This window comes from Durotheca rogersii (genome assembly GCF_024521655.1).
Source record: "Durotheca rogersii strain YMJ 92031201 chromosome Unknown GGS23scaffold_61, whole genome shotgun sequence".
NCBI classification, from domain to species: Eukaryota; Fungi; Ascomycota; class Sordariomycetes; order Xylariales; family Xylariaceae; genus Durotheca; species Durotheca rogersii.
In genome coordinates, this window is record NW_026251292.1 from 70,889 (window position 1) to 93,682 (window position 22,794).

General features: G+C 57.6%; 6 protein-coding genes across 6 annotated transcripts; 4 read left to right on the plus strand and 2 right to left on the minus strand.

Moving 5' to 3' along the window:
• Window positions 1-574: 574 nt before the first annotated feature.
• GGS23DRAFT_601534 (alpha/beta-hydrolase) lies at window positions 575-1,680 on the plus strand (the record flags this gene model as incomplete). The annotated part of the gene is made up of 3 exons (XM_051519207.1): window positions 575-764; window positions 821-1,562; window positions 1,620-1,680. The coding sequence occupies 3 exons, from the start codon at window positions 575-577 to the stop codon at window positions 1,678-1,680; spliced, it is 993 nt and encodes a 330-aa protein (XP_051367118.1).
• A 2,237-nt stretch (window positions 1,681-3,917) lies between these two features.
• GGS23DRAFT_471778 (uncharacterized protein) lies at window positions 3,918-4,879 on the plus strand. The gene has a single exon (XM_051514235.1). It carries the CDS (start codon window positions 4,063-4,065, stop codon window positions 4,564-4,566), a length of 504 nt encoding a protein of 167 aa, XP_051367119.1. The 5' UTR covers window positions 3,918-4,062; the 3' UTR covers window positions 4,567-4,879.
• Window positions 4,880-6,382: 1,503 nt separating this feature from the next.
• Window positions 6,383-7,608, minus strand: GGS23DRAFT_471938 (uncharacterized protein). The gene is made up of 2 exons (XM_051514236.1): window positions 7,058-7,608; window positions 6,383-6,955 (listed from the first exon to the last, which is right to left on the minus strand). Exons 1-2 carry the CDS (start codon window positions 7,254-7,256, stop codon window positions 6,543-6,545), a joined length of 612 nt encoding a protein of 203 aa, XP_051367120.1. The 5' UTR covers window positions 7,257-7,608; the 3' UTR covers window positions 6,383-6,542.
• A 1,992-nt stretch (window positions 7,609-9,600) lies between these two features.
• Window positions 9,601-10,134, plus strand: GGS23DRAFT_608259 (uncharacterized protein; the record flags this gene model as incomplete). Its single annotated transcript, XM_051520177.1, has 1 exon — window positions 9,601-10,134. One exon carries the CDS (start codon window positions 9,601-9,603, stop codon window positions 10,132-10,134), a length of 534 nt encoding a protein of 177 aa, XP_051367121.1.
• Window positions 10,135-12,313: 2,179 nt separating this feature from the next.
• GGS23DRAFT_590395 (alpha/beta-hydrolase) lies at window positions 12,314-14,812 on the plus strand. Its single transcript, XM_051517690.1, has 3 exons — window positions 12,314-12,728; window positions 12,850-13,210; window positions 13,271-14,812. The coding sequence occupies exons 1-3, from the start codon at window positions 12,562-12,564 to the stop codon at window positions 14,702-14,704; spliced, it is 1,962 nt and encodes a 653-aa protein (XP_051367122.1). The 5' UTR covers window positions 12,314-12,561; the 3' UTR covers window positions 14,705-14,812.
• Window positions 14,813-16,577: 1,765 nt separating this feature from the next.
• Window positions 16,578-20,995, minus strand: GGS23DRAFT_619723 (uncharacterized protein; the record flags this gene model as incomplete). The annotated part of the gene is made up of 3 exons (XM_051521036.1): window positions 19,951-20,995; window positions 19,487-19,829; window positions 16,578-19,382 (listed from the first exon to the last, which is right to left on the minus strand). Exons 1-3 carry the CDS (start codon window positions 20,286-20,288, stop codon window positions 16,578-16,580), a joined length of 3,486 nt encoding a protein of 1,161 aa, XP_051367123.1. The 5' UTR covers window positions 20,289-20,995.
• Between the last annotated feature and the right edge of the window lie 1,799 nt (window positions 20,996-22,794).

Sequence of the window (22,794 nt, forward strand, 5' to 3'; positions counted from 1 at the left end):
AGTACAATTGCTCAACACCGCCTAACGTAGGTACGTACCTCCTCCTAGCATACTGGAAAGTAGACGGGCAGCCTTCTGCAACCGCACAACAACATTGCCATACCCGGAGACGTCAACAGGGCCTACATATGTTCGGCACCTAAGATTACCAGGCGTGCGACAGCGACCTGTATCTTTTAAGACCTTGGTTCGAATGCAATGCCCTCGCCAGCCGGAAATAGAACGGGCTTTAAACCGCCGAAAAGGCGCTTATTCCTTACATATATTCCTAGATGCGCACCAATCACCAACGACCGTTTCTCTCCCTACATTCCAATATGGTTTAGTCTTTTATTTCTTCGTCTAACCCGATATGGGGCATGACGTAGCGGTGCTAGACCGCCGCCATCTCCATCCTTCTTCCTCCCCTGAACGCCCAGCGAGATCCCCGATCGATCCCGCTTCCATTCCACGCACGGCCTCGCTTTACACGATAACTATGCTTCCTCCACCCACACGCCAGAACCCCAGCGGCATGCCAAGGTAACGTAACCTGGTGCTCTCCTCCGGCCTACGCAGAAGAGCCCTCGAGGCGATGGCCACCGGCTTGCGCCGACACGTCGCCGGCCGTGGCCAGAAGCTGCGTGCGATTCGCGCCCTGTCGCAGCCAGGATGCTGCGCACACACCCATTCGGCTGCGTGGACGAGAAGCTATTCCGCCCAGGGCGACGACCCTAGACTGCGAGAGATACACGACGAATATGCCACCATCAGAGAATGCTACGGTGCGGGCCCCCCTCTTCCTCCCTCTTCGGTCGTCGAACTTAACCCACACCGTCAGCTACCCCGCGGGATCCGGTCGTGCTCGCGCACGGCCTGATGGGCTTCGCCGAGGTCCGGGTCGCCGGGGGATTCCTCCCGACGATCCAGTACTGGCGGGGAATCGCGGACGCGCTGAAGGCGAACGGCGTCAAGGTCATTACGGTCACGGTGCCACCGTGCGGTAGCATCGAGCAGCGAGCTGAAGAGCTCGCGCGCGGCATCGCTGCCGCCGCGCCAGGCCAGCGCGTCAACGTCGTTGCCCACAGCATGGGCGGGCTTGACGCCCGGTATATGATATCGCGGCTGCGTCCGCCCGACGTCAACGTCGGTTCGCTCGTCACCATCGCGTCGCCGCACCGCGGGAGCGCCTTCGCCGACTACGTCTTCGACGAGATCGGGGTTGAGCGGCTGCCCGGCATCTACCGCTTCGTCGAGCGGCTCGGCATGGACACGGGCGCCTTCGAGCAACTGACCCGCGCGTACATGACCCAAGAGTTCAACCCCCGGACGCCCGACCACCCGGACGTCCACTACTTCTCGTACGGCGCCATGATGGACCGGCCGTCGCTGTTCTCTCCGTTCCGCCGCTCGCACAGGATCATCGGCGAGGCCGAGGGCCCCAACGACGGCCTCGTCAGCGTCGAGAGCTCGATATGGGGCACTTATATGGGAACCCTATTTGGCGTCAGCCACTTAGACCTCATCAACTGGACAAACCGCCTCGGGTGGATATTGCGCAAGTGGATGGGACAGGGGCCAACGTGGGTTTTCTTGTTCGACTGTCACCGCCCGTCCCCCCCGACTGATTCGTAAAATAGCTTCAACGCCATCGCATTCTACCTCGATATCACCGACAGGCTTGCCCAAAAGGGCTTCTAGCCTAAGAAGATATAATACATCTCCAGGATGGCTTCTCGTCTAAAATATATACCGGCATGCCGTCAAAGCCCGTCTCTCATAGGCATTTTAGCTAATTACCCCTCGCGAAGAAAATGGAGGCCCTTTTTGGCATCCCGGTTTCGCTAGGCCTTCCTGCTCGGCACTGAGACGCTGGTATATTTACGTCGAAACCTATGTACGGCAGAGCCAACCCCAATAAACAATAAGGGCCCGGTTTATCATCTCTTAGGCGTTAGGCTCTATTACCGTGCATATCCTGCCAAGAATGACAGATGCATGGGAGGGCTATACGGTACCAGCTACCACACGCAGCGCCTATGGAACGCACCCACGCCACTGGTGACGTTCTCTTAACCCGACGGCCTTGGGGATTAACCTAGTGATACACTCCGTGGAATGACCACGGCCCCGGGAATCTTGACCACAAGAGACGATGTCGCTGAAGGCGCCTACTAACCCAAATCCCAACACATATGCGCAAGCCAGGAGCGGCGGCTGCCTCCTCTCCCAAGTCTTGGACTTGTCCGTCTATAGTCTCTCGGGGTCTTCTTGACGCCAGTAGATACGGGGGCCTATTGATAGCCAAGAGATAACAGGCTCAGGCCCGAACGCAAGTACAAAAAGTTTAACCCCCCAAGAAAAAAGAATCAATCATATCATATTCTTCACCTCATGCCAAGGACAGAATAACCACATTCCGATTTCCATCCGCGAGAATGTTTGCACCACGGAAAGCTGAGCAAGTGTCGTCCACCGGCCGGAGGATATAGGGGTCGATGCCACGTCGTGTCGGGTCACGGCGATCCCCTGCTCCCCTGCTCCCCTCCTATGCGTATACATACGACCGACAAATCTAAGGGCTTACGAGGTCCGGAATGCAACAAACACCACTCACCAACGATATGCCGTTCTCCCAACCCCGTCCCGAACTCGCACGCGCGATCAGCTCTTCCTCCTTAGTAACCTGCTTACTTGCAGACAGAGGACTGACGAAATTTTCAAGCTACTGGGCCCTCGGTAACCTTTCCCGTCTTCTCGGCGGCAACGCAGGTCCCCAAGACAGCTCCGCCGGCGCGAGTGACTTGGGCCCGAGAGTCGTGGGCGTCCGTGCGCAAGTGTGTCCGTGTGCCCGCGCGCACGTCGGTCTCGCCGGCGGGTAGCTACCTAATGCCAGCCGTAGTCGTAGTCGTAATCGTAGTAAGGCGTGCCAAGCGGCCAAACAAACGAGCAGTACGCGCCCACTCCCGCGCCTCCCGGAGGAACGGGCGATCGTGAGCCCGGTTAGACGTGCTAACCGTGACGCCCGTAGAGTCGCCCATGTGCTCGCCGGCGAGGGCGGCCGGTGCGCAAGGGGCTCGCGTAGGTACAACCGTGGCATGCTTTCGGCGCTATCTCAAGTGCCGAATGCTCGAGATTACGCGTAGCGTGGGCGCGTAGCCAAGGCAGCAGCAGCAGGAGGGGGGGACGGCGCGGGTCTTGATGTCGCGACGTCGTCCTGTCTATCTACCTCGTGCCTGGCCGACTTCCGCACATAATCGACCGATTACGACGACGGGCAGGTAGACGAAGCGCCATATCGGAGTTGTCTCCACGCCCATGCTGGGCTCTCACGCCGTGCGCAGTCTGGTATAAGTAGTCTGAGAGGGCGCAGCAAACGCCAGAAACTCAAGAATCCACCCACCCCCCCCCCCCTTTACTGTCTACCCGCACTCTTCCTCCCCTCCCCTTCTACCTACCACGCCGCCCACCCTTCCCCTATCGGTATGTGTTTACGTATACCCTCACGTTGTGATTTACTCTCGCGGCGGCAGCTACGACACTAGCACTGCACACGCGTCCCCTATGCCGTCTAAGGAGGCGCTATCTCGCAGCCAAGACGCCGCCGCCCTAGCTTGGACGTTTCCGCTCTCGCGGCCGCGAGTCTGCCAAAGAGGGGAGAGACCAGAGGGGGGAAAAAAAGGAAAAGAAAAAAGAGGGGGGAGGCTAGGGCAAGAAGATGGCATTCATACCGAGTCAGGACCCATCGACGTTTCGCTGAAAAAAAAAGATTGAAAAAAAAAGAGAGAGGCATCTCGGAGACTTGTGGATACACTAGGCCGAGCCTAACTGCCTACCTACCTACGCTCCGAGACGGAGAGAAGAAGAGCTAGGTAACAAGGCCGCAGGCGCTCGGGAGACTACGTCGTCTCCCCCCCCCTCCCCCTTCCCACCCTAGCCTATAATAAGCAGATGGGAGGGCGGCCGGAGTGGATGCTCTCTATGCCCTTCTCGGCACTTCGCCATTCCTTCGCCGAGGAGCATGGAGACGGGTTCGACAGATGTAGGTAGGTATATATCGAGCCCGTGGGCCCTATAGCCTATATGGCTGTAACAAGGTTCGGCATAAGTAGGCTTTCCACCTCTCTAGGAGGGAGGGGGGGAGGAGAGAGAAGGGGGGAGCGCCGCCGCTCAGACTTCGCCTGGTCCGGATCCGGCTGTGTGGTCCTCGGCGACGGGCTCGCCCCCCATTTTTCTGTTCCCTTTTTTTTTAATGGTAATATTTTATCGTGGTATTCTTTTTCTTTCTTTCTCCTTCTCTCTTTATCCTTCTTCTTCTTTTTCTTTTTCCTTGCCTGTCCCCTTTATTCCCTCGCCCACTCGGAGAGAAGCGAGCCACACGTATACCACGTCGTACACATCTCGGACCTACCTGGCCTAACCTCAGGGATCTATGGCATATATGTGTGGATGTACGTACGGCTTATGTGTGACATGCTACCTATCCACTTATGTATGTACGATGTATGTAAGGAGGGTCCCCTCTATCTCTATCTCTCTCTCTCATCGGGAGCGACCCTACCTACTACTTACTACGTAGGTAGGTAGTACATCCTCCCTCCCCTCCCCTCCCGCCCTAATCTTAGCGGCCAGAGCGATTACTACGTCCGAGACGTCGATCCGTAAAGCCGGCCCGTCGGTGTCATCTTCGTCTTCGTCGTCCTCGTTGTCGTCTCGTGCCGTCTCGTCGGGTTAAATAACGCGCTCGTAGGAATATAGGTCGAGGCACGCTAGCGGTTCCGGACGCCCGCACACACCTGCCCACAACGTATAGGTGCCGGCTAAAAGCGCTAGCAACGGGGTCTCGGTGTCGGGTTGCTCATCCCGTTTCTAGAAGGTTACCCGTCAGCCCAGGTTCTCCGTAGGGTGTCGAGCACGCACGACGTACGTAGGTGGCGCCGCGAGAGCCAGGAGGCAAACGTTGCTCGACTTGTTTCATCTAGCGACGACTTCACCTAGCGCGGGATGGGCCGAACTCGGTTTCGCCTACCTACCTTATCCTATCTATAGGCCGCATAATCACGCAGCCTGGAAGGAGACAGATGGGGTGGTCAGTCGGTGAGCCGGATAGCTGGTTGGCCAGCGAGTCGCCTTCGTCGAAGGCCGAGTTACGCTTCGCGTTCTCCTCTCTTGCGGCCTCTCATCGTCTCTCATTGGCACGCAAGCCACGCCTCTCACGAAATACAGGAAACGAATAGGAACAGAGTGGGGTCATATCTTGGGGGGGGGGAAGCTGAGAGGGGGGGGAGGGGATGATCGGTCTGCTCCTCGTGTCCTGCTCCTCGTGTCACTCAAGCGCTCCCGACGCGAGGAGCGATGCTACGCGGGAGTCGCGATAGCCGCCTAGCTTAATATATGTTTAGGCACCACCCGGGCTGTCGAGTTAAGCACGAGGAGCTGGTCGGGCACGAAGACCGCTAGATAGCTGGCTACTCTGTCGAGCACGACGATGAGTAACAATTGACCAATGCTATGCTTCCTGCACACACGCGGGGGCTTGGCTGAATGAGATGGCCGTCGTTAGAGAGAAAGCAAAACGCAGCAAAGGGGCCCTTCCGTATGGCCTCGCGGGCTGTGGTGTGCCTGTGTCTGTGTCACATAGGTATATTTTCTGTCTTGTGCCCCCCCTCTATCGCCGGGTAGACATCTAGGCCCCCGTGGTGTTTTATTTTATTTTATTTTTTTGCTAAGGTATCTCGATGTATAAGTAGCGTTCGAAGCTCCCGATCCGATAGCAGTCTAGGACAGGTATAATTATTCATATAGTCTTAGGGGGCGATGATAGCGGCAGCGGCGAGGTCCTGGGAGTCTTGACGCCGTCCTGGCTCTGCGAGTCGTCTCGTCCTCGGGTATACCGTAAGGGGATGGAACACCTTTTCGACAAAATTTTTTTTTTACCTCGACTGTCGCGCTATGTGACCTGGCCGGTCTGCTAGTTGGCTAACCGTGTAGGCTAGCGTTAATCCCCGTCGAGTGAAAGCCGTGAGAGGCCCTCCCGGATGTGATAGGACGGACGGGAAAAATCACGATCCGCCCTGGAGCGTTCTAAGCAGGCTCTCCTCTTCAGTGAAGTGGATGAGAGAGGAGGGGCTGACACGAACGACATCGGCGGTGGTGCTCGAGAGCAGCAGCGGCTGTCCAGCGTCCCACGTAACCCGTAGGGAGCACTGAGTGACTGGGCGCGCCGAGGGGTGCGGGTGGCCATAATGTGACCAGTCACCGACGCTGGGCAGTCGAAAATCTGCCTGTACCGCGCATGTTTTTGCTTCCGCCCTTCTCTACATCGCCTGGGTGTCGGCTACGTGGCCCCTAGGCAGAAGCTCCCTGAACCGACTCCTCTTCAGCCTGCGCTCTTCAGTTGCATCCAGGGATGATGCCCACACACACACACCACACGAACACGCACACGCACACGCACACACGCATACGCGCACACATGAATCTTCGAGCCCGCTAGATCAAAGTGGCATCATGGTTATAAAATGCGAAACTGTGCCCGTTCAGGCAATCCGCGCTTATGCAATCTAATGTTTGTGGCATCGTATCGTCCAGCAGCAGCACCAGCAAGGGGAGGGGGGGGGGGAAGGGTAGTAGGGGGAAAGGGTCGTATGTACCGTATGTATGTATGTAGGCAGGTCGAAGAGTCCGGCAACCCTGCGGTCAAGGTGAAGGTCGAGGTGTGGAGGATTTTGACTCGTGTTGGAGTGAACACCCTGGGACAAAAGCCGAAGGGCGCTGCCCAATCTCTCGAGGCTAAGCAGCGTAACATCCCATATGCCTAGTCCGAAAAGGGCCACGGTTCGACGGAGGCATCTCGATCGTCCTCGTAGAATAGCTTCGACGCGCACGCCCCGTCGCGCGTGCTTTCTGAGATGTGATATTCGGTCCAGCATTCCCCTCTCCCCTCCTCCCCGAGGCTCGGGCTTAGTGTGTCTGCCTGTTGCCATCAAATAAGCGTGGATGTTCTTCGTAGCAAGGTGGTGCCGGCGGTAGATCAGGATGATAGTGGGATGACTGCTGGGCTGGGTTAAATACCGACCTGGTCCTGGCTTAGCCTGTATTCTACCGAATCCCTCCCACCGAGAGCAGCTGGGACGTACGGCGGTACGAGGAGAGGATATCTTCGGACGCCGAGAGCGACGGCGTCGCGCTGCAAGGTGCAGGCGTGTTGCCCGACGGGTCTCCGGTGCCTGACGCACGCCATCCACTGTCGCTGCGCACGGCCATGGGGTTTGCATGCCTGACGGTAGCGGGCCGCGGCGTCGCCATGTTGATCGTTGGATCAACAGGTGCTTAGAATAGAAAGGCCGGGACGCGTCAAATTAAAGGAGGTCCTGCTACGAGTCTTTACCTGTATAGTGCAGGCGCTCATACGAGCGCGCACATCACTTCCCCAGCGGGCGAGGGCCAGAATATCGAGGGGGAGGAGGGCATAGGCCGTGGGCGTCCTCGACAGGCATGTCACCCATCCCGAGCGTCGACGAAGAGGCTCTTAAGGTGAATGGCCGCGCCGAGGTGGGCGTTCCAGCGACGGGATTGGTCGGCGATCTACCCCGGTTGGTAGGTAGGTAGGCATTCGCATGTATGTAGGTTACAGGCATTGCCCTCTCTACCAGGCAAGCATCTCCGATCTACCCAAGCCGTAGAAGCGGAGAGGTCACCGATGCTTCGGATTCGTCGACCCCAATGGGACGCAGCGCGCCTGGTCCCGCGTGTAGTGATAGGGTAAAGACGCCGGGCTAGGGAGGCCGTAGAAGATTGTTGGCTTTTTTAAAACAAAAAAACACTCACCTGGAAGAGGCTTCTTCTGGCTCCGGAGGTCGAGTAGCTTGAAGCGAAGCGAGATAAGGGCAGTGCTCCCGCATAACACTCGTAGGGAGAGTCTCGTAGCCCAGCTCCTCCAATGGCCATGCGAGACCAACGGTCGTACTCGGCCTTATTTGATGGCCTACACGCTGATAAGTCTCAACTCTTCATCAGTCTTCATGAGAGGCTGAGGATGCGATGTCTCTGGAAAAAGAAAAAAAAAAAGAAAAACAACAACAACAACGACGCCCAATGAAATGAAATAAAAAAACAAAAAGAGAAGGAGAGGAGAGAGAGCCGCCAGCAACACGCATACCTTCGCTACCAACAAGTAGATCGGTCCGATGAATTAGCACTCGATCAGCTGGCGAGCGGGTGTGGGAGCGCGAGCGCGAAGACCACGAGCGACCGGCGGATGACAGCTAGCTGCTCCTCCGCAAACAAGCCCCGGAGTTGGATGGAGAAGCTCACCAGGTAGGCAGGATGTGCACATGGCGCATACCTATAGCGTCGCTGAGCCGAGCCAGTTCCCCCTCTCCCCCCCAAATCCTCGGCGCGGAATTTCGTCTGCTCTCTCCATTTAGGTACGAGGGACCGAATTCCGGGCGAAACGCAACGCTAAGACGAGAGCAGCATCGGGGCACCTAGTAGGTGCCTGTAATCCCGCTGTCTGCGCTGGCCGAACCGCTGACGACGCTGGAAGTTAGCAGAGAGGTCCAGGGGCTCAGAGGGGAAAACGGAAAGGTAGCAGTGGCAGCCATAGCGGCCATAGCGGCCATAGTGGCCAGCGGTGGCCGTCGTGGCCGTCGCGGCCGTCGTAGACAGCCTGTCGTATAGGGCTCGTGGTCCTACCTGGCAATCCTTCCTTGCTCGTCACCTTATTCACCCGAAACTCTCGCTGGGTCTAGAACGCTCTATGGGGTTGGGTGGCATACCCATGCAAGCCATTCTGGCCCATATACCTTATGCAAGGTTGTCTACAAGAGACAACGGGGTCACAAATTGCATGGCTGCATGTCTGGGCAGGAGACTCCACCGTTCCTCTGGCTCTGGCGTGCCCTTCGGTAGAAGCTCTCTCTCTCTCTCTGTGTGTGTGTCTGTCTGTGTGTGCAAGGCCTCTTTGTGCAAGGCCCTCCCCCTCTGTGCCAGGCAAACCTCGGTGTCTGCAAGAGTGCTAATCTATGTGGGCTGGGGAGGGGCCGGATCCGCTAAGGTTGTAGTGCTCGTACACATATATATCGCCCCGATCTGAGAAAGCGGTCGACTCTCTCGCCTGTCGGAGAATATTTTCGTGGATTGCCGTCTCGTCTCGTCCCCATCCAGCGTTTCCTGTGGTCTCTTGGGATGCCTGTGGTTGTACGTGTAAGATGAGCCTGCTGGCTGCTGCTGTTCTGCTGCCTCCTGCACCCAAGCCAAGTGGGCGTCTCTGTAGGGCCACCACCGCTACCCGCACGCGCGCACACACCCTTCTTTGTGGAGGGGGGGGGGAGAGTGGGCTAGTCCCTCGTTCTCCCTAAAAGCCTCCTCTACTCGATAGCGAACAAGACAAAAGACTGCCTCCCGTTCGCGTTGCCGCAACCAGGACCGCCCGCGACAAAAGGTTGGTTCTCCATCGCCGATGTCCCGGAACATGGTCTGATCGCTAGGGAGACAAAGACAGGCTCGTTGGCCATTTAAGTTTCCAGAAAGAAGAAGAGAGAAAAAAAAAACGCTGTTGGATCTCCGGGGGCGCGGCCCAGGTACTTCTCCATTTCCACCTAAATGCCCGAGGTTCCTATGGGTGTCGCTCCGAGCACAACCGGACACGGGGGCGGAGACGGCAGTGGCAAGGACAAAGGTCAGCTTCGGACGGGCGATCGCGATGACACGTCGAAGGATGCCGGCCACACGCAGACCCTCTGGATACTGATCTTCCGGGGCTACCCTCGCGATATCCAGAGCGCCCGAGTTACCGAGCTGAACATCGTCTTCGACGACAACGAGAGCCGCAATCTCACCATCCGAATTGAAGGCCACCATCCCAACTTCCGTGTGATCGAGGCGTGGAACCAAGGCCACCCCCGAACACGACCCCATTTTTTCCGACGACTTGCTGTCGCGACCGTCGAAACCACTGCGGACCGCGACACGCGGTTGCGGGATGCCATCTTGGGCACTCACGTGAATAATACCGAATCGGATTGGACGTGTCAGAGCTGGGTGGGCGACGTCCTGACGGCGCTGCAAGATGCCGCGCTCATCACCGTCGAGGAAGGCGACAACGCGCTGAACGGGATGGTCAACTATATCGCCCGTGCTCCTTGGCAATAATGTCGGCAGAAGTCCCCGCCGCCAATTTTACATCTCAGCAAGCACACCGAGATGATCGTCAACTATGGACCGAGTAGGGACTGCTTCAACGGGCGAATGGTCTGTCTCGACGGCCGTCTTCAGGTATCGCCGCTCTTCCGATGCTTACGCATGGTTCGCCGTCGCTGACAGGTTAGTGGCATATATACGCTGAGGACGGGCACCGGAGGGGGTTCTGCTTCCCACTCGTGGGAGTAGGCGATCGCTCAGCGCCTTGTTCGTCTACGCGCCGGCTCGCCTCTGTCGACAGACACTTGCCGCATCCTTCGACGACACGGGCGCCGGCCCGTCGGTATAAAATGATTCGTCCTTGCACGCGTTCCCGAGGGCAACGGAACTAGCCGCACTCGACGGATGGATATCTCTTTGGCATGAAGGGGTCCGGTAGGATTTCCGTGATAGTCCTCGCGACTAGGCAACGAGTTTCACGAGCAGCACATAACCCGATTTCAAATCGACGCTTTTTGCTTCTTCCGTATGGCTTTTAATTTCCTTTTCCTCTGCTCCTTTTACTCCCGTTGGCTTTTATCGGCATACGCATTCCGGCGGGATCTGGGGTTTGGCGGCATACATAGGAATATACCCTCAGCTCATCTCCCCCGGATAAAGGTAACCGGCGTTCAGGGGCAGCATACGACGACGGTTGGCGTCTTATACAGTTTTTGATCGCCATTTTTCTATCGTGAGGGTGGGAGTCTAGTCTGAGTCTGTACGATGTGATATGAAGACGAAGGCGAAGCGGCCTGGAACCGCGACGTGACGTATGCGAGGGCGGGATCTGGCCGTATCAGCCCTCCCGTCTCTGTGTTCGTGGGCGAGTGGACGAGCGGGCGGGCGGGCGAGTCGTCTCACATATCCGAGTAGGAGGAAGAAGCCGCTCTCTGCGAGCGGTATTCTCGGAGCGTGGGAGAGATGGCCGACAGAAGGTTTAACAATGGACATGACCAAACCCGTCCCCGATTCACACGATCCCTTTTGATGATTCCCGCTGATCAAACCCAGTCCGACAGGAAGCTACTTTTGCGCAGTACGTGGTGGTGGTGTGTGGGAGAGCCAAGATGGCGATCAACCTATCTCGTTCGCATCGGAGTCGAGGCCGGGAATAAGCCAAGGAAGGACACAGGATACCGGCCTACGCAATGGTTACGGGTTCTCAGACGACGCCGCCACCTGCAACCCTGCCCGCCAGCAAGCGCATCGGATACGCAGGCAGCAGAGAACTTGTGGTCGGTCCCTCGGCAAGCGAAGGTGGGCAGGGGTGACGGCGAATGAGGCTGGCTTCGACAGCAGATTTGCTCTATGCACCCAGCGTATTGTGATGCCGATGCCGATGCACTAATAAGAGGTTCGGCACTACCGAGAAGGCCTTGCATACACGCACACATAGAGACACGCATAGACACATGCATGCGTGCATACATGCATACATATACAGATACAGATATACAGATACATACCTCCTAACTACCTAAGGTACCTTACCTATACCACCTATACGCACACGAGGTCGGGCATTTCCTGCCGACCGCGGACTCGGACTCAGCGCCCACATCGCAAATGTACCTAAGAGGGATATGTAGGTATCAGTTCCGCGCCCGCGAGACCTACGCGCATGGGTACCTTGACTACCTATAGTACGCACCTGCATACCTAATACCCGCATACCTGTATACCCGCATACATAGTTCCCGCATACCTGATAAATGGTAGATGGGATGCATACACTACCTACATGCTGCGCACGTAGTTGGGTCGTAGGCAATGCTTGGATACCGTAAGCGTGCTGCCCTATGCATCTAGCCGCTCCATGTGCCGCTGCGACGTGGGCAGAAGCGGGCCAGGGGCCGGTTGGCCTGCTTCCGATCGGTCTCCGGCTGTTGCCCACGCGTACTCAGGACTGCTCCTAGCCCCTAGTACCAGACACCCGCCCAGGGTCGTGTACCCCTATGTACAGATGATGGCGTGGCATGTGCATTTCACACGCCCGTTTGGTGAACAGAAACCCTCGCCTGGTGGGGACGGTACCTGCGAGCCCCAACCGGTACCGCACCTCCATCTGAGATTACGTACCTCCACGTAGGCACAGAGGCCACTTCGCCGCTTCGCCTCCATTACCTGCCTACCTACCTATGTACCTCCATGTCTCCATCCGCATCCACACTTCATCCTGTCAACATCTCTCTCTTCCCACGCCCCTTGGCCCTCACACAATCCCACCACGACTTCGCATTGCACGCCTCCGAGTCCCTCCCTTCTGTCGCTGTCGACCCTCTGCACCTATACACGAGCACCCGTCTCCGGAATTCGATGAATTGAGCACAAACGACTCCGATGCCATCGTGACAGGTAGCCAGGGTCCTGCATTCCTCCTCTGCCGCCTTTCCGGTCATGGCGCCCCTCGCTTCGCTCTGGCGTCCGGCACGCATCGCCGCTGCCGTGCTCCTCGGCCTAGCTTGCCGCGCATCCGTGGCCGGTGCCGAGATGACGGCTGGAGACTACTACGTTGAGGCGCTACCGGGCGCTCCCGAAGGGGATCTGACCAAGATGCATGCCGGGTAGGCTCACGCTCAACCCCCTCCCCTCCCCCATATCCATACATTTCTCTCAGGCACCCCCAGCAGTGTATAAATGTGGCTGTGTTGCGGGCGAGTTGTTGACTCGGTGTGGTATATATAGGCATATCGAGATCACCCCCGAGCATAACGGAAACCTCTTCTTCTGGCACTTCCAGAACCGACACATCGCGAACCGACAGCGAACCGTCATCTGGCTGAATGGAGGGCCCGGCTGCAGTTCTGAAGATGGTGCGCTGATGGAGATCGGCCCCTATCGCTTGAAGGATCAGGATACGCTCGTGTACAACAATGGCAGCTGGAATGAGTTCGCCAGTTTACTATTTGTCGACAACCCGGTTGGAACCGGATTTAGCTACGTCAACACTAATAGTTATGTCCGCGAGCTGGATGAGATGGCAAGCCAGTTCGTCGTGTTTCTCGAGAAATGGTACAAGCTCTTCCCCGAATACCAGCGCGACGATGTGAGCAAACCACCGGCTGTCTTTCCTATATCTACGCGCGCGCGTGCTAAGCCTTTCTAGATCTACATCGCCGGCGAGTCGTTCGCCGGCCAGCATATTCCGTACATTGCCAAGGCTATACTCGAACGCAACAAGCGGCCTCAGACTCAGGTGCCGTGGAATCTCAAAGGCTTACTGATTGGTAACGGCTGGATCGCCCCTACCGAGCAGTACGAGGCGTATCTCTCGTTCGCTTACGATAAAGGCCTGGTAGCTAAGGGTTCCCAGAAGGCGGGCCCGATAGATGCTCAGTATCGCCAGTGCCGCAAGGAGCTGTCGCTGGCGAGCATGGACCACGTTAGCAACTCGGAATGCGAGCGGGTGCTTCAAGAAATACTGCGCGTCACGCAAACCAAAAACTCGAAAGGCGAGTCCGAGTGTTTCAATATGTACGACGTTCGCCTGAAAGATGTGTACCCGAGCTGCGGCATGAACTGGCCCCCCGACTTGGAACATCTCGTTCCCTACCTTCGAAAGCCCGAGGTGGTCAAGGCACTACACATCAATTCGAATAAAGTCACGGGGTGGACCGAGTGCAACGGGGCGGTAGGCAACGCATTCAGCACGCCAAAATCGAGGGCGTCGGTCGCGTATCTGCCGGATATTCTGAAGGAAGTGAACATCCTTCTCTTCTCGGGCGCCGAAGACCTGATCTGCAACCACCTCGGAACGGAAGCTATGATCAGCAACATGCAGTGGAATGGTGGGAAGGGGTTCGAGCTGTCGCCCGGCAACTGGGCACCCCGCCGCGACTGGACCTTCGAGGGCGAGGCAGCAGGCTTCTGGCAGGAAGCCCGCAACTTGACCTATGTTCTCTTCTACAACTCGTCCCACATGGTGCCCTTCGACTATCCTCGCCGAACCCGCGATATGCTCGACAGGTTCATGGGCGTCGATATCACCAGCATCGGCGGCACGCCGTCCCAGAGCTTCCTAGACGGGGAGAAGCTTCCCGACACCACCGTCGGGGGGGTGACGAACAACACCGACTCGAACCAGGCGGCCAAGGACAAGGAGGTGAACGACGCCAAGTGGGCCGCGTACCGAAAGTCGGGCGAGGTGGTGCTGGCCATCGTGGCGATCGGCGCGGCGGTCTGGGGCTTCTACATCTGGCGCAGCCGGCGGCGGACAGCAGGGTACTCGGGGCTGCCGATCGTGTCGCAGCCGCCGCGGCGACGCGGTGGCGGGTCGGGGCTCGAGGGGTTCCGCAGCAAGCGGGCGGGGAACCGCGACCTCGAGGCGGCCGACTACGACGAGAGCGAGCTCGACGACCTGCACCTCCGAACGCCGACAGACATCGAGCGCTACAGCGTGGGTGACGCGAGCGACGAGGACTCGGGAGCCGACGAGAAGGCGAAGACCAAGAACAAGGATAGCACCCGCGAGAAAAAGGCCGGCAGCGGCGGCGGCATCGGTGGTAGCAGCAGTAGTAGCCAATCGTCTGACCGGAATTAAAAAGGCGTCTGTCGGTAGGCTAGTAACTCGAGACCCGGCGGGGGGGGGGGGGGGGGGGTACATTTTCTTTTCCGGTTTAACGGCGAAAGCAAGGAAGGGCGTCCAGGGGTTCGTGGGTTTGTTGGTTGCTTTGATCGTTCACCACCATTCTTGTCCCTCGGTGTATCCGTATGTGTATTTAGGTGTGTGTGTCTTGTCTGTCCGTCCCATGGTCGTCTATAGGATTATAGAGAAAACAAAAAACCAGCTAGAGGCGTTGGTCCGGGTTCTGTTGCCTCCCCCCCCCCGCTTCCACATATTTCGGCCTAGGGGTTCTTCGCCTCCGCGTCGCACGCGTTGTCCTACTGGGGTTCGCTACCGCAGTCGCCGGCCGGCTAACGCTGGCTAGGTTAGTGAATACTGCTGTCTCGGCCACTGCCGCTACTACTATTACAGGGTCTCGGTGCATATAATACTTCCAATGTCGGCGTCTCCCCCCTTAGCAACGATGAGAAGAGAAGAAAATAGACTCGTGAAGTACCGCCGAAGGAAAGGGGGGGGGGGGATAGCAAGCAGGCTACCGACCTAACCTACCTGTGCCCGTGTGTACACAGCGTGTAAACACTCATAGCCCGCAAGCCGCGCGGCGTCCGGAGCAAAGGTTTCCGAGCGCGGCCCGGCCGCCCATCCATCCATCCATCTACCCATCGGCGGTATGCGTGCGGATTTAGGTTGTCGCGGCGCGGCGCCGGCTGACGGGCAGCCTTCTCGGTCCCCGCGAGTGCGCCCTCGCTGCGACAACACGTCACGTCACGCCACGCCACGCCACGCGGCCCCTCGTGCACGCGTACTCTCTCTCTCTCTTTCTCTCGCTCTCCACGTACACACCCCCCTAGCGGCGCGGGTCCTGCATCGTCTGGTCCTTGCCGAGGAGAGCAGCTGCAAAGTTCACTCCCGCGTCCTCTCCCGCGCTCTCCTATCCCGACTCCGTTACGCGAAGCGCCGTACCCACCTACCGAGAGGTAAGAAGCGCAGGGTCCCCCGGCGCCCGCAGACTTATACGAGGTCTTTTCGCCGCCAATTGCACGCACATACGCCCTTTCATAGTTCAGGTCCGTTTCGGGCCGGCTACCACGGCGTTGACTGGAGAGGGGAGGGGATTAGGTTGAACTATCGATTTGCTACCTCTCCTATTCTTCTCCTTATGTCTTCTTTTTCCTTTTTGTCTTCCTCTCCCAGTTTCCCTCGGGCCTGTAGGGCCTGTGCTATTTTACACCTATGACCAGGGGACGTGAGCGCGTGTTGCTGTCGTCTACCGCTCTCTCTCTGGACGGCATGACACGTACCACCCCGGCACAACTCGTACGTACTACGACGCGAATCGTCTTCCGCGCGGATACCATCGCACCGCGTTCGCAGGAGGGTCGAGGCGAAAGAGGGGGAACCAAGAAGAGAGAAGAAAGCGAGACGAGACGCGTAAATGCACAAACTCCCCCCGGCCTTCACCTTCTTCCTCGTCATCCGTTTTCCTTCCTTGCTGCCGAGAGCCTGTCCATACTCCGTCCCAATGACATGGAATGCTACGCCGCGAATGAATTTGCCCCGAGGTGACGCCCCTGTCCTGTGAAAATGAGATGCTGGAAAAAGAGAGACTGCTCCGCAAAACTCCGCGCCGAAATACAAAATAAGCATAGTACGCGAGGGGTATATTTCTGCCTCTTGGTAGACGAGCCATTCTCCGTGCTGCTGCTCAGCTGGTGTCAAGCCCGAAGAGACCTTAGCAAGGTTATGACGAGCCAAGCTCGTATAGCCGTTGGGCCGATAACTGTCCGATCGTCTCCTCCACTTTCTACAATACTTGATGCCCGCTGCGGGAGCGTAATTGTTTTCTGTACTAATCGTCGTCAAGTTCGATGACTTCGATCGGCGGTCTTTCGCGTTGGCGAGGGGTCGTGGACGATCGCGTTGGTTTCTTCTCTGGTAGGGCACCCCTCTCCTCATCGCTCTCGGCGTCGCTCTCCTCGCCGGTCGGCTCTTCTTTGGGCTTCCAGGAACCGTCGGCGAGGACGAGAATCGACTTCGTATGCAGCTTACCCTCGTGCTCCAGCCGCGTGCGCACTTCAGCGAGGAAGCCATCCACTCGAAGGCAGTAGGGACGCGCGTCGCCGTTGCATAGTGGACACTTCCACTTGTCCACGAAGGACGGTTCTTTGGGACAGTCCTTGCATTCCGAATTGACGTTGCAGTGGCATGACTTTTTGCCAAGTCGGGTATTGAGCCACGTCTCTAGATCGAAACACTCGAGGTGGGTACAACTCTGGCCACGAACTGGCACGTCAAAGATAAGCCTAGAGAAGGGGTCTGCTAGATCAATAGGCAAGTAGTTAATTATCGCAAGTTCGTCGTCGTCTGTGGTCTCGCCCGACGGCCTCGATAGCCGATTTCTGATAACTTCCCGTGTTGCGCTGGGCGGTATAGTAGCACCGGTCGTGACTAGACGGAGAGCGGCACTGTGGCTAAGGACTTCCACTATCTCGACCGCGATGTAAGGCTCGAGAGTTGACGTCAAACCCCTACTAGGGATGAAAACGCTTAGGGTATTCTCGCCCGGAACGACGACCGACGACACCTCGACGGGGAGATCCTTTGAATGATGGGCTTTCCGCATGATAGCGAGGCTACGGCCGTTGAGCTCCATAAAGATGTGCTCGGGCCAGGACGTCTCAGTAGTGACCCAGGCACTTTCAGAAAAAGGGGTGGACGGCCCCTTCCAGTGGCAACATCGGATGCGGATACGCAGAGAACCATTTGAGAACAAGTTCACGGGTAGGGACTCGCCTGGCACGGTTTCTTCTCTGGTGATCTTGGCGTGGTCAACTTCCGACACGACGAATTTGAGCTTGTGCAAGTATGGTTGAGGCGGAATCCCAACCGGCGGGAGGGCAAAACATTTGACCGCCTGGTAGTACCGTTCGGGAGGCGTCGAATCCACTGTTCGGGGTAACCGTTTCGGACTTCTGAGATGGACCTGATGAAGAGCGTTCTCGAGAGATCTTTTATCGTAAGGGGTGTGTGGATATTCCTGGATACTGATGCGTAAACCGCGGGGGGGAATTATCCGGTCCGGGTCGCTCTGAGGGGGCCTATACCGTGCTTGGGGGTTCGGGATCGCCCGGGGACGTATTTGGGAGACCTGAATGCGATTTACCAAGTGTGCCGTATGTGGTGTCAGCGACACATTCATCGCAGCAGGGTTAGGTGAAAAACGACCGTCAATCGGAACTCCGTTCACCGGATTCGCGGCGCGCTGCGGTGCGAGAGGCCGGCCCCTTGCGCTCTGAAGACCTGGTTGGGCCATCCGCGTGGAATATATAGAGTGCGGAGAGTGGTGCCGTCCCGCCGGGATAGGAGAAGGCCGCGGCGAGGATGTCGCCGCATAGGCAGTAGCTTGCTGTGAAGGCTGCCTCGCTGGGAACTGATGCTGAAGTTGCGGAATGCGCGGGAGTGGTGGCGTTAAGCTGCTGGGTTGGCTTAGTTGCATCCGACCATTGACATTTGCCGACGGAGGGAAGAGGGCGTGGGGCGCAACTATCGCATTCGCCGTGCCACTAGGTAGGGTCGGTTCCGGAGGCATCATCAACTGAGCCCCTGCTGAGGGATGGGTAAAAGTCGTGTCGGCCGTGGCTGGGCTAAGGGGGTTTAAAGGGCTGTTGAGAAGCGACCCTGAAAATGCAAATTGGTTTCCGGCGACGGGGCCGGGCGCGAAATATGAGGGCAAGAAATACGAGGACGAAGAGGGCGGGATTGTGACGGGTCGGACCCTGACGGCCGGATCCAAACTAGGCGCCACTTGGGGAGTCTCGCCGGGATTCATACGCATGTACGAGTTCTGCTGCGGAACTGGAGGCGACCCGTGGAGTGGCTGCTGGCTGGCCTGGTGAACGCCCTCCGCTCGCCGGGCCTCCGCTATGATAGCTCTGTAAGCTTTGACGAGGGAGACATTGTAGTTGTGGTACGCTGCGGACGGCGGTCGTCGGACGAAGTTGCCTTCAGTGTTGCGGTGTATATTTTGGTCGGATCGGAAAACCTTCTCCATCCGCGTCGCGATTTGTCCATCGGCGATACCCAGGCTTCTCCTCGAGGCTCGGAACATGATCGTCTGGAGGATGGAGGAGTAGAGGGAGAAGCTGTCGAGGAGTTCCTTCACGAGCAGGGGAAAGTTATTGAGTTGATGTTCCTGGTGCACTGCCATCCACTTATGGGATATGCATACGAGAAAATCGAGCACCTGTCTCACGGCCATGGCGTAGACAGGATTCTTGACTATGGTATTCAGCGGGGCCGGGAACCTCGTGAACCAGCCAAGGCATTCCGGGCGCAGCTTTGCATTACTCTTGAGGATCGACCCCATGAGTTCGAAGCCATTGTCCACATCGGCCAAATTGTACCCGCCTTCACCGCATATCTGATGGACGTCCGGTCGGCAACTCGTCCAGGAGCAGAAGAGTTGGTGCAATGCGATGAAGAATAGATCCCCTTCGCTACACGCTTCCACCATTAGGTGATATCGAGGCCGCTCCACATGGATATCTAAGTTCCGGTCGCCGCCGATACTATCTAGGTAGGCTCGAAGAGATCGGGCGGGATCGAATAACTCAAAGAATTGAAGCGACGGATTCCTAGCGAGACACTCGGTCAGCTGGCAAGATTTGAGTCTCTCACCCTTCTCCCGGCCAGCACGCGGCTGCTCGAACGGCGGCAATGGTCATTCCGCGAAACAACTCGGCTTTACACGTACCCTACACGTCTCCTCTTGGAAGGCGGAAGTTCTGGTTGGTCCTGAGCCGTAGTGGCAGGGTCGAACGAGGGCAGGTTCGGCGTCGGAGGCGTGTTGAGGGCCATGTTTGTAGGGGTAGACGCGGTCGGGACCGACGAGGCTTCGCTGCCCTGTCGCGAGCGTGCTCGTTCGTAGGCCGTACTAGCTCGGCTCCTCGTCGGCTCGTCCTGCTGGGTATCGATGCTGGCGTCGAGCGCGAGGTCAGCCACGACGGTCGGACGCGGGTTTTGGGGCTCTAATGAAGCCCCGTCAGGGCTGGGCTCGTCGCTGGGGGCAGGCGAAGGCAGGACGGTGTCGTCGGCCGGGACCCTAATGAATTCCCAAATCTAGCGGTTAGTAGCCGGACCAAACACGCGACAGGAGGGCCAAGAGAAGAGGGATAGTATAGAGCACGACGCGTACTAAGCAGACGAGAAGATGGGACACGTACGATGAATGCATCTGCACGGATGGGCGTTGGTGATCAGGGCGAAGTGGCCCGAGCGGGCCCGGTGTCGAGGTCGAGGTCGAGGCCGGGGTCGATACCGGAGCTGAGGCTGGCTGGTGCGTCGTCGCCAGGCGGGTGGGAATATTAGACTGTAGCGTTTGCCCCGGAGGTTTTGGCGGTCGCGGTGTAGGCTTGACGGGTTTGGCGTCGGTTAGCCATGAGGGCTGTCGACCACCAAACCAGGTGTTCAGGGTCGAGTTCGACGCGGCGACTTGGAAGTCCGAGGTATTTACGTTGCCGCTCATCCCCGTCGATGAATTTTGCCCCCCAGTTGGCGCCATCAGTTATCAGTCATCGGTCAGGTTTACTGGTCCGTCTGCACCTCGAGCGTCCCCGTCCCTTGTCGTGTCGCAACAGTCTGGGAGCGGAATAATAGGGCGAAGGAGCTGGGCATGGTGGTGAGGCGTAGAGGCGAGGAGGGCGAGGATGGGTATGGGGTGATATGGGGGAAGCAGGCACCGAAGGGGGGGTAGGAGAGCGACGGAATACCCTCAGCACTCTCTGTCGGGCTGCCTGTGGATGTGTGTCCCTCTCTCTTTCTCTCTCCGTCTCTCTCTCTCTCTCTCTCTCTCTCTCCGTCTCTCTCTCTTTCACTCTCTCACTTTCACTCTCTCACTTTCACTCTTTCTCTCTCTCTCTCTCGTCAGTCAGCGAGGCGCACCATGGATGGTTCGTAGGGCCGAGTCAGGGTGGTGGGCGATGGGCGAGAAGACGGAGAGGCTGGGTGCGAGTAGGGCAAGTCACTACCGGCTGCGCTTATGTGCTTTGGAAAGTGGGAAGTGGGAAGCGGGAGAGGCGAGTGGGATCTCTGGACGGAATGCGCCAGGCCTGGTCAGCGTCAGATTGGCGAGCGGCGATACGGGCGTGCATGGGGAGGGAGGATCGCAGGATGTGCAGGATGTGCAGAGGCGAAGCAGGTTGCAGGAAGACATACCCAACAACGGACGGGAGGTGACCCGAGAATCTGATGGCGGTTGCAGACGGATAGAAACAGCCTGACAGCCACGCGCTTTCCAGGATGTCAGCCCGAGACGGATCGGCCTGAGATCTCTTTACCAGCAAAACCCCAGGCGGACAAAGATGACGGCCTGCTTATTTGCTCTGGCACCTGCCCCCACCCGCCCGTGCACACGCATACAGGCATACCGCATGAAAGAGGCACCAGCGCGACTCGCATTCGCCCTATATATTATCCTATCCGAGGGACAGTTATATTTAATATATATATATATATACCTATGTATATATGCCGATGTAGGTACATCCCATCGAATGCTCGAGAATGCCTGAGAATGCGGCATCGCGTCAGACGAGGGCGACAGGCAGGTGGTAAGAGGTAGATAGGTAGGTGATGCTTAAAACAGACAGCATCGGGGTAATTTAACATACATGACACGCAGACGGGGCAGCCTCCGTTGCATCAGGCACATCAGATAAGGGTATCCATACAGAGCAGACCTTGCAGATACGAGGTTGCGCGGCTACATATATTTCCATGTTGCCGTCTCGCCATGTTGCCGTGTGGCCATCTCTACTAGCAAGTCTATTGAAGTGCGCTTTGTGCCGAGCCACCGCGAGTCTCCTCCATGGGGCGCGTGCGCCCCGCGAGTAGATTCGGTCTTGTTTCACCGGTAGAGCCGAAGAAGAGCATACGCATATATTCCGATATGGCGAAGCCGTTAAATGGCCACTCGCTCGCTGCTAACCTACCTACCTACCTATATGGGGTGGCCGTCCGTTCTCTTCCTTGCCGTACATTAAGGACCGATCGCATTCCACGTCTCGTCGCGGTAGGCTTATGGAGACTCCAATTAAGGTGTTTATGGTCAAAGGGGAGGGGGTTCACAGGCCCTCCAGCCTGCCTCTGACCGACCCCTGGCGTTGCATGCCGCCTCTGATCATCCATGCCTCTGGTTAGACACGTAATTTACTTGACGTTCTCTGTAAGACCGCGTCTCCTATTCCGGTCCCCTTCCCAATTCCGTGCGTCGCAAAACCCGGCCCCGTCTAGCCTTTGGCGTACCGCGCACCTAAGATTTGGTGGAATCTATAGGTGCAGCAGACGCCCTGAGGGCTGGCGCAAGTGCCGGAGCTCCCCCTTAGCACAGGGAGACGAGACGGATGTCTGGGGGGTAAAGCCCGCAGAGGCCCCCCGAGGTTGTACACACATATAGGTGCCGAAGAAGACCGCGCGCGTCCCGACGGTGGAAGGGGTGTGTGAAATGTAGCGCAAGAAGCTTCTAGGCTCTCTTGCTATCCTATATGTCCATTTAAGGGTATCGCTAGGTTCTGCATTCATAGGCATTCGTAATTGATCGTTGAAGGGCCAAGATCTAGGTATTCTCTAGAGATCATGGGGGCGACATAGGGCACCTACTTGTCCTAAACAACACGAGGGCCTTCCTGGTAGATAGGTAGGTCACGGAGGATGTGCCTACTAGGTGTATGGATAGACGATTCAATATATACCCTACTTTCTGGGTGCCAATAGATCATCTCGCGTAGGTGGTTGACGCACCTTTTGGGGGGGGGGAAGGCAAAAAGACATATCAGCTGAGATGTTCTTGTCCTTGTGCCTGAAGAGCTTGTCCGGTCAAGTGCCCATCCCTCGCGTCCCTCCCTCCCGGCTCCTGCTACGGACATGCCCACATATCACCCTCCACAAATAGTGGCCGGATACCCTCACGGGAGGGAGCACATCCACCTGCGATGAGCAAGTAGGAAGTGCGCAGGCCTCCTGGAAGGGTGAAGGTCGGATGTAGGTATGTATATCGATGCATACGCATA